Source organism: Lathyrus oleraceus, chromosome 2 (genome assembly GCF_024323335.1).
Source record: "Lathyrus oleraceus cultivar Zhongwan6 chromosome 2, CAAS_Psat_ZW6_1.0, whole genome shotgun sequence".
Lineage (NCBI taxonomy): Eukaryota > Viridiplantae > Streptophyta > Magnoliopsida > Fabales > Fabaceae > Lathyrus > Lathyrus oleraceus.
Window position 1 is genome coordinate 385,960,491 of NC_066580.1, and position 12,824 is coordinate 385,973,314.

At 33.8% G+C, this 12,824-nt stretch overlaps 2 protein-coding genes across 2 annotated transcripts; one reads left to right on the forward strand and one right to left on the reverse strand.

Moving 5' to 3' along the window:
* Positions 1 to 1,731: 1,731 nt before the first annotated feature.
* Positions 1,732 to 4,978, forward strand: LOC127119647 (14-3-3-like protein GF14 iota). Its single transcript, XM_051049919.1, has 7 exons — positions 1,732 to 1,989; positions 2,497 to 2,803; positions 3,542 to 3,629; positions 3,746 to 3,855; positions 3,944 to 4,092; positions 4,427 to 4,473; positions 4,666 to 4,978. Exons 1-7 carry the CDS (start codon positions 1,917 to 1,919, stop codon positions 4,669 to 4,671), a joined length of 780 nt encoding a protein of 259 aa, XP_050905876.1. The 5' UTR covers positions 1,732 to 1,916; the 3' UTR covers positions 4,672 to 4,978.
* Positions 4,979 to 6,248: 1,270 nt separating this feature from the next.
* On the reverse strand, positions 6,249 to 7,601 carry LOC127119646 (putative fasciclin-like arabinogalactan protein 20). Its single transcript, XM_051049918.1, has one exon. It carries the CDS (start codon positions 7,524 to 7,526, stop codon positions 6,402 to 6,404), a length of 1,125 nt encoding a protein of 374 aa, XP_050905875.1. The 5' UTR covers positions 7,527 to 7,601; the 3' UTR covers positions 6,249 to 6,401.
* Between the last annotated feature and the right edge of the window lie 5,223 nt (positions 7,602 to 12,824).

The following is a 12,824-nucleotide window of genomic DNA, read 5'->3' on the forward strand; positions in this document are numbered from 1 at the left end:
CATGGTTTTGATTCGATATCAAGAGATACTTGTCATTTCTAGATCCAAGCTTTTCATCTGCTATATGCTAAACTTTAGATATAGATTTAAGTTTAACATCCACATAAACTATCGAAACTTGATGGTTAATAGGCTATTAAGTTGTCTATTGGGTAACACGGTTGACTTTACGTTGTTGACTTAGACATAAGTTACAACGCATAGCGGCAGGTGTAATATTAATAGCTGATTATAATTGTATATTATTAATAACAATCATATATGAGGATACGTCGATGAAATTAAACCCCCGAACAAGTTTCCTTAACTATTAACACCAAATTCAATTTACGTTATTTCATTCCAATTTTATATAGAAACAAACTTTTACAAACCATCCTTAAAATCATAGAAACTATTGAACGATTTTCGAAAACACATCTGTCCCTGTGGAGCCGATAAAATATAATCACAGTTGTATTGACAATAGGGTGCCCCCTTTAAGGCTTCTTCTCTTTGTGGGAAGATGCTAACAAAACATTTTAAAGAAAGTTTATACATTGGCAAACCAAATGCCTATTGCCGAAGATGCAAAATAATGTCTTGCAGGGTTTCATTATAGTGACGTAGTTCTTTCATAATAGCCTGCATCTTCGCTATGACTCCATGATCATCACTGTTGTTGTGGTGGTGCCTCATTTCCCCATTGTCGGATGATTCATGTTAGTTTTATCGGCCCCCACGGTGGGTGTCAATTGTACTTACGATGAGTACATATGAGTTACCTTGCCTGTGGTGAGATGCGCAAGAGGACTTTGTGTTCTGATCTGTAAATGAGTGAGGGAATTACCAAGTTGTCTAGGGTATTTATAGGCTCAATTACTTGATCCAAGAGCCGTCGAGAAGATCGATTCTAGTGCCTATGAATCTGACAACATACCCCTCACTTTAACCTTATAGAAGGAGCATGTAAAGTGACTCATACCCCATAATAAGGGGGTATAATTAGTCTATGAGATTTGAGCTGATTTCAATTACTTTCCTAATATGTGACTTAACATGTTCTCCCACAAATCATAACCGATGAGTATTGGGTCAGGCTGAATCACATGTTCACCACGTAATTAGACTCTTTTACACCCAAGTCCGCTACGTGTTACATACTTACTATAAAATTGGTGGACCATGAAACTATATCTGTCCAATATGTATTTTATTTTCAGATATTTATTAGGCTTAAATAATTTTTTTAATCCTATAAGTTGCCGTATTTTGTTTTTCGTCCTTGTATTTTTTTTTGGATAAAGTCCTTATATGTTGAATTTCATTTGTTTTTAGTCTCTAAAATTAAAATTTGCAAAAACATTCACAGGTTTCCTGCAAATTTTCCTACAAATTTTAACTTTAGTGATTAAAATCAATTTTTTTTAATATATATATATATATATATATATATATATATATATATATATATATATATATATATTAAAAATATAATAATAAAAAAAGAAAATGAATATTTACAATCAAAAGATTATAAACTTATTTATTATTACTAAATTACGTGGTAATAGGGAAGAAATAGACAATAATATTAGTGTTAAAAGGATTGATTCAAACAATAAAAACAAACAGTACTAGTACTTTGTAGTACGTCCAAAAGTTATTATTTACATATATAAGCAATGTTATCTCTCTCCCACTCGCCTTTAATACCCATCACGATTTCCGCGCTTCCTCTTTCAAACAATTAGATCCAACGGTTCAGATTTCAGTCTTTCTTTGACCCTTGTAACAAGCTCGATATTCCAACCACTATATAACCACTTCACCCTTCTCTTCCTTCTCTCTCGCATCATCTCATTTCTTATTGTTCCTCTTCCTCGCCCCCTTTCAGCTTTCTCTCACTTTTTGCGATCTCTCTCTGAAACGACACAATGTCCGCCGAGAAAGAGAGAGAGACCCAGGTTTACATGGCCAAGCTTTCTGAACAGGCTGAGAGATATGAAGGTATGCTCTTTACTTTGTCGTTTTTTAATTAGGTTTATGTTTTTATGCTGACATTGTTCTAGATCTGTTTGCTGTGATCTGCATTGTTGCTTTTCTTTGAATTAGTTTGAAATGTGTGTTGAGATTCAAAGGATTTGATTTTTAGATTTGGGTATTTATCATTGTTTATGGATCGGTTAGTTTCTAGATTGGATTTTTAGATTTGGGTATGTATCACATTGATTTGAATTAGTTTAGATTTCACTTCTAGCTGTGTTTATTGTTGTGTCATTATGTTGGATTTTGGTGTTACTTGTTTGATTTGATGCTTAGATATGGAACAACATTGGATCTTTTAAATTGAGTGATTTGGTAGAGTGAGTAATCTCAGATGTTGGTAAGAAATTTAATAGTTGATGTAATTGATGACATAATGCACGGTGACTATGAGTAAATTCATGTTGGAAACTGTTTATAATTTTCAATTCATATTGTGGGCCATTCTGAAAATTTGTTTTCATTATGCAGAAATGGTTGAATGTATGAAGAAAGTTGCGAAACTTGATGTTGAACTAACTGTGGAAGAGAGGAACCTCCTCTCAGTTGGATATAAAAATGTCATTGGTGCACGAAGAGCCTCATGGCGTATTATGTCATCAATTGAGCAGAAGGAAGAGTCGAAGGGTAATGAACACAATGTTAAATTGATCAAGAACTACTGCCAGAAGGTCGAGGAGGAACTCTCAAAAATTTGCGGTGACATTCTGACTATTATAGATCAGCACTTGGTTCCTTCTTCCACCTCGGCAGAAGCTAATGTTTTCTATCATAAGATGTGAGTCATGTTGCTACACTGATTCTGTACTAATTTTATTGATTGAAATCCTCTCTTACCTTTTGGCCATTAGTTTTACCTGTCTTGTCTTCTATATGAAATACTTTTTTCCTTTTAGTAGATATATTAGTCTTTTTGGATTTAAAGATATCACAGATCTGACAACATAGAATCTGTATGACTGTTTTTTTAAACTTGGCTTGCATAGTTAGTCACGGCTCTACAAGGAGTCCCCATCTTATGAATGAGTTACTGACTGGATTTGTGAGTTTATTTTCTGTTGAAGATTTAGGGTTTGAGATAGTATTTGAATTGTAATTAGTTATATATTATAGGTTTATACAATTGATGATATGATATTATACTGTTAAGAGTTCCACATCGAATAATGTATGGCCTGAACATGTGTTTAAGTGGGGGCAGTTCTCACTCTACCAACTGATTTTGTAGGGTTGAGTTAGACCCAACTACATACAAAAGACTAAACACTAGCCCTTGTTTACTTAGTTTCTTATTATAATCAAATAGTGAAGAAATCATGATAAGAACTAAGAAATATGAAAACTGACTCAGAAGATAATTTAAGATACTCTAAGATAATATTGAGATATTATAACGTAATCGCATACTCTTCAGCATATTCTGCTCATCCTTATGTGATATCATATGACATCTCTTACTGGCTCACACATATTTTAGCTCTTCACCCCTGATTTCCTTATGTTTCTTTTGATGCAGGAAAGGTGATTATTTCCGGTATCTTGCTGAGTTCAAGACTGACCAAGAAAGGAAAGAGGCTGCTGAGCAGTCACTTAAAGGATATGAGGTGTGTTTGATCTCTTGTATTTCAGAACTAAGTGGGTTCAATGATGAACTATTTCTGATATTATCTATATTTATATTGTGTTTTTGCTTGATTTTCTCAATTGTTTTTATTATTAGGCTGCTTCAGCCACTGCAAACACTGATCTTCCATCAACACATCCAATCCGTCTTGGACTTGCACTCAACTTCTCTGTCTTTTATTATGAGATTATGAACTCTCCTGAAAGGTAAGTAATTGGTTTTCAACATTTCTCATACTATGTCCATTACTTTTGTTTCTAGCTCTTGTCTCAATGTCATTACTAAAACTTACAGGGCTTGCCATTTGGCCAAACAAGCTTTTGATGAGGCGATTGCGGAGTTGGATACCTTGAGTGAAGAGTCATACAAGGACAGCACTTTGATCATGCAGTTGTTGAGAGACAACCTGACCCTCTGGACCTCTGATTTGCCCGAGGATGGAGGTAAGGGATAATGACTAGCACTTGTTTTTACTAATGTGATTTAGTACAAAATATTGTAAATAGTGGCTGTAGTATAGCTATAGTACTGTAGCGTAGCAGAATTTAAATAGATTGTTATTTTCTGCTATCTGTGATTGAAAACATGATGAATAGAAAGTAAGAAACTGCCTGCTCTTGGATATAATATATCTGGGAAACCAAAGTCGTATTATTTCAAGAGCGGGTCATATGAATCACTCCTAGTTACTGCATAATTAAGCTCTTGTTATTTGGTTTATACACTTAAAACTAGACCTACTATAAAGAGGCTCTAAAAGTTAATGCTCTCCTGCAGGTGAGGACAGCATAAAAGCTGATGAAGTCAAACCTACTGAGCCTGAGGTATTTTTAAGATAAGTTTTGGTTTTTGTTGTTTTGAATAGTCGTTAGTTATAGAGCTATAGCAGGATATTGTTGTAGAAAAATGAATTATTGTAAGAGAAAGAATAGGGTATATCATAGTTTCTGAAGTCATTGTTTGAAAAAACCCATTAATTTCTACTCCCAGAATTTGACATTTTTATATTTTTGCAGCATTGATAAGATTTCTTTGGATCTCTGGCCCTGATTGTGAAGCGAGGAATCTAAGATACTCAACAAATAGGGCATTTTAAGCTATTTTTTGCTATGGATTTCAACTAGAAAAGGTGGACTTTGTCCACTTCATAACTCTTTGTGCCCTCTTAATTATCCAACCGAAGCCGGAAGATCTGCGACTGTCTTTGTGTTGCTTTATTTTTCCTTCAAACTATTTTCTTTCTACCGCCTTATCTGTTTTTAATTAATTAGTTGAAAGCAATTGACAATTCTCATCTACCTTATAAGCATATGTTTCTGTGTTCATTTAGTTCGAGTTGGTTCTTGTTAAAACTTTATTGTTTTCAAGCGCGTTTTACTGAATGGTGGTGTTTGAACTTGAGGTCCCTGATTTAGATAAGTAAAAGAAAATGTTCATCAAAATACTAGAAGTCATGTTATGGGAAATACAAGTTCTATCTATTAGTAGTAAAATATGATTTAATCGCACAATTTGTTTGAGGGAAGTGCAACTCAAGTGTAAAAACAAAAGGCTAAATTTCGAAGTCATGTAGATTACTATGATAGATACGCTTTCTTATGCATTAAGATTATACATTTTGAGGTATATATTTAACCATAAACGTAAAATATAATTTACACTTTTGGCAAGGACTCGAATCATAGATTCATAGTATATATCGTAATCATAAAAAATAATTATAAATTTTAGAGATATATTTGTTATTTTCCCAGCCAAACCAACATTTCTCAGTTTTTCTTTATATTTCTCTTCTCTCATTTTTTTAACCTAACAAAATAAAATAAAAATGGTATCTCATTTAAATAAAAATGGTGATACACAACATATATACTCCTTTCTTAGGTGTAAGATAACTACTTTGTCTAAAAATAGTTTATTATATATGAATAATATTGATAGTGCATGAGATGATTTTAAATTGCAATTGCATCTGAAGTTGCAATTGTAGTTTTGTAGATTCAGTATAATTTAGTATCTGAAATTGCATCTGAAGTTGCAATTGTGGTTTTGTAGATTCAGTATAATTTAGTATCTGAAATTGCATCTGAAGTTGCAATTGTAGTTTTGTAGATTCAGTATAATTTAGTATCTGAAATTGCATCTGAAGCAATTGTAGTTTTGTAGATTCAGTATAATTTAGTATCTGAAATTGCATCTGAAGTTGCAATTGTAGTTTTGTAGATTCAGTATAATTTAGTATCTGAAATTGCATTCTTCGTAAGTTTCATATCTTCATAAAATAAAAGTATATGAAAAAACTATTTTAAATCTACAATAGCATCTATGAAATTGCAACTAGATTTACGTTGCTACTATGGGGCAAATATCAATATTTTGAAATTACATAAATTTTGAAATTAAATTTATATCTACTTGAAAGCATAAATGGTCAAAATCTATCGAGTTTTAGTAACAAGAAAATCTATTAAGAGGCTCTAATCAAATTCATAACAGTTTTTATAGTTAAAAAAATCTGATAATAACTGTGTCAAAAAAAAAATGAATCTGACAATAACAAATTGATAGCAGAAGCAATAATAGTGCACACAACGCCATAGCATGGTAACCGGTTAACATCAGAACATTCTTATTCTTTTCTAATCAATACTATATCATATAATCGTGCTTGCGAGTGTAAAATGGAATGACAAACCAAATTCGGAATCTAAAACTAAAATGACAAGAAAAAATATAGTCAGGAATTAATCACCTAATGAAATGCAGAGAAGTGGGAATGTTCTGCAGGATTGTACACACGATTGTGATGATGATGATTTTTGTGATGATGATGATCAAACTTAGACAAAGACGATTCTGCATGCTGAACCGTATCTTCTGTACTCGTGGTATCCAAAAGAATATCTCCGATTCCATGAATAACAAGCCAATCACTGTTATACAAATCAGGGAAAATCACCGGAACTCCATTATTAAGCAAAAACAAGTCACTACTAGCATGAGTTTTAGTAACATTCAATGTGAATCCTCTCTGATAAGTCCAGATCAACGTTCCTTCCTCCAACGTAACCAAATGGTTCCACATGATCTTACAAGGCACGAGATGACGGCGAACAATATCGGAATACTCTGTTATGTTTCCCATGTGGCTCGCCATAGCTTCATCCATCGGCGCAAACAGTGTTAACTGATCAGGACGTTCTTTAAGACCTAGAAACTGCATATCGAGAAACGACGCCATATTAGAGAAGCCTCTCGATCTCAAAGCACTGCTAGCTTCCATGAAAGAAAATGTCAACGAATCGGAGATTAACCGCTTAGATCCAAAACCGTCTCTGTTCCTTTCGGCACTCTTTCTTGCGGAAAAACAAGCGCCGGAGGAAGGACGAGGAACCTGGAAATAAGGATCGAAGAAAGTATCCGTTTGAAAAATAACGAGATAACCGTCAGCGAGTAAAGGCGTTGGATTAACGGTAACGTTGTTGATGGAGAGTCTACGGTTTGAGGTTGTGACGGTGAGGGAGTGACCGGGGAGGAGAGTGGCGATGTTGGCGCCGTAAGGGAGAGATCTGAGGCTATGGAGAGAGAAAGCGTTAGGGAGGAGATGGTAACGGAGGAGAGAGAGAGGAAGCTGAGGGATCTGATTGAAGGCGAAGTTAGTCGGAGCAAAAACGGTTAAGGAGCGAGATTGGCGGCGAGCGAGGAGAGTTTGAGAAGCGAGTTCGAGGTTGAGTGCCATGGCTTCGAAACCAGAGGTAGAAAGGATTTCGGCGGCGTCGAGAATGGTGGAGGAAGGGTGGGAGGAGGAGAGGGAGAGGAGGAGAGAGAATGTTAACAGTGTGATGGTGAAGGTGGTGGTGGAGGTGATGGAAGCCATTGTAACTCTGAAAATCAAGTTAGTTACTGGTGTTAGTTACATAGTAGCTATGGTTTCGTTTTGGTTTTTGGCGGGAAAAGTTTGACACGTGGAGGATTTTGATTTGTGGTGAGAAAGGAAGTTGTTGTAATATTGTTGGTGGAAGATGGTAAAACGGTTATTATGATCCGATAATGAGCTAAAGAGGGAAATTGATTGCCTTCCTAAAGCTAATGTGATTTTAGAAAATTTTAATGCATTTTATTTATCAGGAATCATATTATTACGCTGATTTTCTTACACCTTATCACACATAAGTTTATACTATAAAGTAAAAAATATTTGGCACGTACTCTCATATAATAAATTATTAAAAAATATAAAATATATATTAAATACTAGAAAAATACGGTGTATATCAAAAGTGGGTGTTAAGATAGCTTTTCTAATAGAAAAACAATCATATTGATTTTTATCTTTCTCTTGTATAAATAAAGAGAAAGACTATCTTGACACCCACTTTTGACACATACACCGTATTTTTCTAATATTTAATGTATATTTTGTATTTTTTAATAATTTATTATATGAGAATACGTGCCAAATATTTTTTACTTTGTAGTATAAACTCGGGTGTCATAAGGTGTAAGAAAATCAGTGTCATAATATGACTCCTATTTTTTTTATTGATATGTGCTCAATAAATTTAAATTTTAAATAGATTTTGTTTATGAAGTACAAGTATTCAAACAAATTCAAATTCAAAGTGAATGTATAAAGATTAAAGTGAGTATATTTAAACACTTTGTTCTTATAGGCTATGTTTTTAGGAATGGTGATATATTTAAACACTTTGTTCTTATAGGCTATGTCTTTAGGATTGGTGGAGAGGGTATTTCTTTTGATTTGTGTTTCAGATATTGTGTAATGTTTGGATGTATTATTTAAGAACTTCGTGATAAAAATTAGGACACAATAATACAACAATATGAGGCGATATAAAATTTCCCAAATTTGTAAGAATCTATTAGGATCAACACCAAATATATGGCAGTTGTTGAGAATCCTTGGATGAGATAGATAAATATCACATTCACATGAGGGATAAAAAGCATATGAATACTCATGTTGTAACATAGTAAAAAATGTATTGAAAAGGATGAATAAATGTGTACATTGTGATACTGTCGAACTAATTGAGTAACTAAAACTAAACTAATTTCTAACTAACTAATTAATTGAACTATTTTAACCATTTCACAACAACCAGTTTTAATTACATCAAGCAATCACTAAAATATACAAGATATAATGATTTCTTTTTATGTTAATTATTCTTGAACCTAAAAAGAAACTAGCTGGAAAAAATGGTCTAGTCCAAAAAGCAATTGTAAAACCACAAAGGAAAATCTTAAGCCCAAGATTGAATTCTAGGTTCAGACCAAGATTGAATGTTGCGTTTTGTGAAACCTGCTGAAGCTAAGCATCTTACCGGCAACTCCAATCTTCAGCTATGCATTTTCACAGACACCTCGACCCAATGTCGATAGCAAAGTCACCACAGATAGTTTCAGGCATTGAGTAGAGTTTCTGGCACCGATTATCTTTCTTCAGATTGTCACAATATTCTTACCCTCCCAGATCATGGCAACAACAGGGCCATAGATAATGTAATCCAACAAACTGCTAAAGAAAGGCTTTGCAGACAAATCTGCATAGTGTTTCTCAGCAAAATCACACTCCACACTCACAAATTTCAAACCTTTCAAGTAGAAACCCTTCTTCTCAAACCTACTAATAATCTCACTAACGAGGCCTCTTTGAACGCCATCGGGCTTGATCATGATGAAAGTTTGCTCGACCATCTTACTTTCGATTTTGTATTGAGTTCAGTTGGTATGGCTGTGTGAGAGAGGGTGAGACTTGAGTTCAAACAGAAACATAAATAGTGGCGGAAACACTGTAAGGAATTTTGGTAGGAACTTGTTGCCAATCTGAAATAAATATGTGAGAAAAACTTCATATTATCTGTCTTCGAAGATCCGCCAGGATATCAAAACAACAGAATGATTGAAGAGTCTAACTTGATTCTTGGTGAGGAATGTCAAAACACCTATGGGATCAAACATAATGATGAAGTTAAAGTGGTGATCCAAATATCCAAAATGATTTATAATTGAGAGTGAAATAATCAATATATGAGATTTCATTACCTCCATATTAATGACAAAGTTGCGACTTACTTGTCATACCCCAAAATTTTCCCTACTTCTTTTCACTTCTCATTTAGCTCTTGATCCTTAATTCATCTTTATGCTCATGCCATTTTCATTTATGTCATTCATTTGCAATTACATTTTCAGACAAGCATCATTGATTCTAATGTCCTTGTTATTTATGCTTAACACTGAGCTAGGGTTTCTTTGGGGATCCAACCTATGGAGTCTTGGTGATACAATTGGATTCGGAGATGCATCTCTTAGACTAGAGTATTGTGGAACCCTAAGTCTTGGATTATGGTCTTTGGTTACTAAGGATTGCACATGACATCGATCTTTGGAAACCAGTCTCAAATTTGATTTTGGTCAACAAAGGTCAACTTTAGGTTGGCTTTTTGTTGATCATTCCCTATGGAAATCCTACATGGCTAATTTGTTTAGTTGTTCATTTGATTTAAGGGTTTACAACATGGATTCAAGTAAAAGAAATCAATATGCAAGATTCATTCAAGATCAAGTTCATTCAAGCTCATATCTTTAAATATTCAAAAATAAGATTTGGAGGGAAAAAGTCATGTTTCTTAAAATGCGAGTTACATACATCATGCAATGCCATTTCATTACAAAAACATTCGACATCAAAGTCCAAAATCAAAATTACACAATTTTGCATCACTTGACCTACAATTGACTTTTTAGTCAAAACAGTTGACCAAAGTCAACTGACTATCTTAGACTATGACTTGCTTCATGCCTCCCTCATGAGTCTTCAATTTTTGAGTTTCCAAATCTTCAAGTTTATTCACGATCCTTGGTATTTGCCAAAACTTCTTCACTATACCATAACTTGCCACATGCCTTATTCCATGCCAAGACCTCCATGAGCGTTGCCTCACATTATGCTTGACATCAACCCTGCAGTAAATAGAATCAATACATAAGCATGAGCATTTTCATACCATACATTAACAGATAACCATATACACAATTCAATTCAAACCATACACAATCAAACATGACATGATATACATTCATGCATAGCTACAAAGAAAACCAAGACGACATGACTCACTCAGACATACACATAAGCATATCATAGCATAATTCAACATAACCAGCTAACACCATTTCAAATTCCATCATTAATTTATTTCATTGATTTCTCCATTTTCACTAATCATGATTAACATTTCAAGCCGATATGACTTCTCATAATTTAAAAGCAGACCCACTTAACAAATTGGTCTAACCCCCAAACCACTAGTTGTCATGGAAATTCCAAGTCAGTTTCATAATAGTTAACTTCATAGTAGTTCAATTTCATACGTGCACTAATTGCTTACTAGCTAACTCATCTTAACTCAAACTAATTTCTTAACTGTCCAATCCATTCACATAACGGAGTTAACTTTTTCAACAAATTTCCTAACTGTCACATTTGCTAATAGTGTAACTTCTAACAACTAAACACAATTAACTCACTACTTGTTCTTTTTCTAATTAACAAGTTCATAACATACCTACTTCCCATATTAATTCATTTTAACAGTTCAAAGGGGACTATCTTCCACTTAACTAACTGTCATTGAAATAGTTTAGCCTACTAACACAATCTACTAACAGTTTTAAAGATAAGTAACTTCAGGGTCACTAACAACAAGCATACATAGCAATTAGCATTTACACAAAATCATTCATAACTAACCAAAAAGAACTCCATGACAATCCAAGTTTCATGGAAATGCAATGTTTTCTAACAATTCAACTTCATTACAATTGAAAACTAACCCTAACTGTAAACTGCTATCAGTAAATTCTAACCTCCAATATAAACCTCTAACTATCTAATTCAAACTACAACTAACTTCCAATTCAGTTTAAGTGCTACTAATAGAAATCTAACTCTGTTAACACTTCTAACTAATTTCTTCATTGAATCTCATTCAACTCTAACCCTGCCCTAACTGTAACTACATGGCCTAATTCATTTCCTGATTCTATTATATGATCACTTTATATAATCTCATCATCCCCCTCATTCATGAACAACCATTCTCATCCTGCAAATCACACTCTGCATTTTTTCACTCTCATCACTCACTCTCTCTCTCTCTCTCTCTCTCTCTCTCTATATATATTATATATATATATATATATATTATATATATATATTATATATAGATATATATAATATATATATATATATCTCTATCTATCTATCTATCTATCTCTCTCTTCTCTCTCTCTCTCTCTTCTCTCTCTCTCTGCTCTCTCTCTCTCTCTCTCTCTCTCTCTCTATCTATCTATCTATCTATCTCTCTCTCTCTCTCTCTCTCTCTCTCTCTTCTCTCTCTCTCTCTCTCTCTCTCTCTCTCTCTCTCTCTCTCTCTCTCTCGCTCTCTCTCTCTCCTCTCTCTCTCTATCTATCTATCTATCTATCTATCTATCTATCTATCTATCTATCTATCTATCTATCTCTCTATCTATCTATCTATCTATCTATCTATCTATCTATCTATCTATCTACCTCTCTCTCTCTCTCTCTCTCTCTCTCTCTCTCTCTCTCTATCTATCTATCTATCTATCTATCTATCTCTATCTATCTATCTATCTATCTATCTATCTCTCTCTCTCTCTCTCTCTCTCTCTCTCTCTCTCTCTCTCTCTCTCTCTCTCTCTCTCTCTCTCTATCTCTCTATCTATCTATCTATCTATCTATCCATCTATCCATCTATCTATCCATCTATCCATCTATCTGTTGGTGTAAGCCCTAGAGGCCAATACATTTTGGTACTTGTATCGAATAATAAAAGGCATTCTCTTTATTATGGTTGATTAATAAAGTCCCTGGAATAGATAGTCCGTTTAATGTATTAAGTGTGTCTTAATCATGAGAACACATTAAACATAAGGACATTATTCCTAAAGTATCCGTAGTCGAGCTTTAGTGTGAAGTGGGATAACATTAAAGCATTCAGACTATTATGTTTGTAGACTGATGATCACATCTCATGGATCATGGATAAAGAGTTATCAAGTCTTAAACATAGGTATGAATATTAGGAGTAATATTTATACCGGATTGACCCGCTATGAGAAT

Excerpts from the sequence above, each read along its gene's own strand:
- LOC127119646 (XM_051049918.1), bottom strand. The coding sequence starts at position 7,526 with ATGGCTTCCATCACCTCCACCACCACCTTCACCATCACACTGTTAACA.
- LOC127119647 (XM_051049919.1), top strand. The coding sequence starts at position 1,917 with ATGTCCGCCGAGAAAGAGAGAGAGACCCAGGTTTACATGGCCAAGCTT. Across the intron at positions 1,990-2,496 it reads ACAGGCTGAGAGATATGAAG|AAATGGTTGAATGTATGAAG; the intron begins GTATGCTCTTTA and ends TTCATTATGCAG. Across the intron at positions 2,804-3,541 it reads AATGTTTTCTATCATAAGAT|GAAAGGTGATTATTTCCGGT; the intron begins GTGAGTCATGTT and ends CTTTTGATGCAG.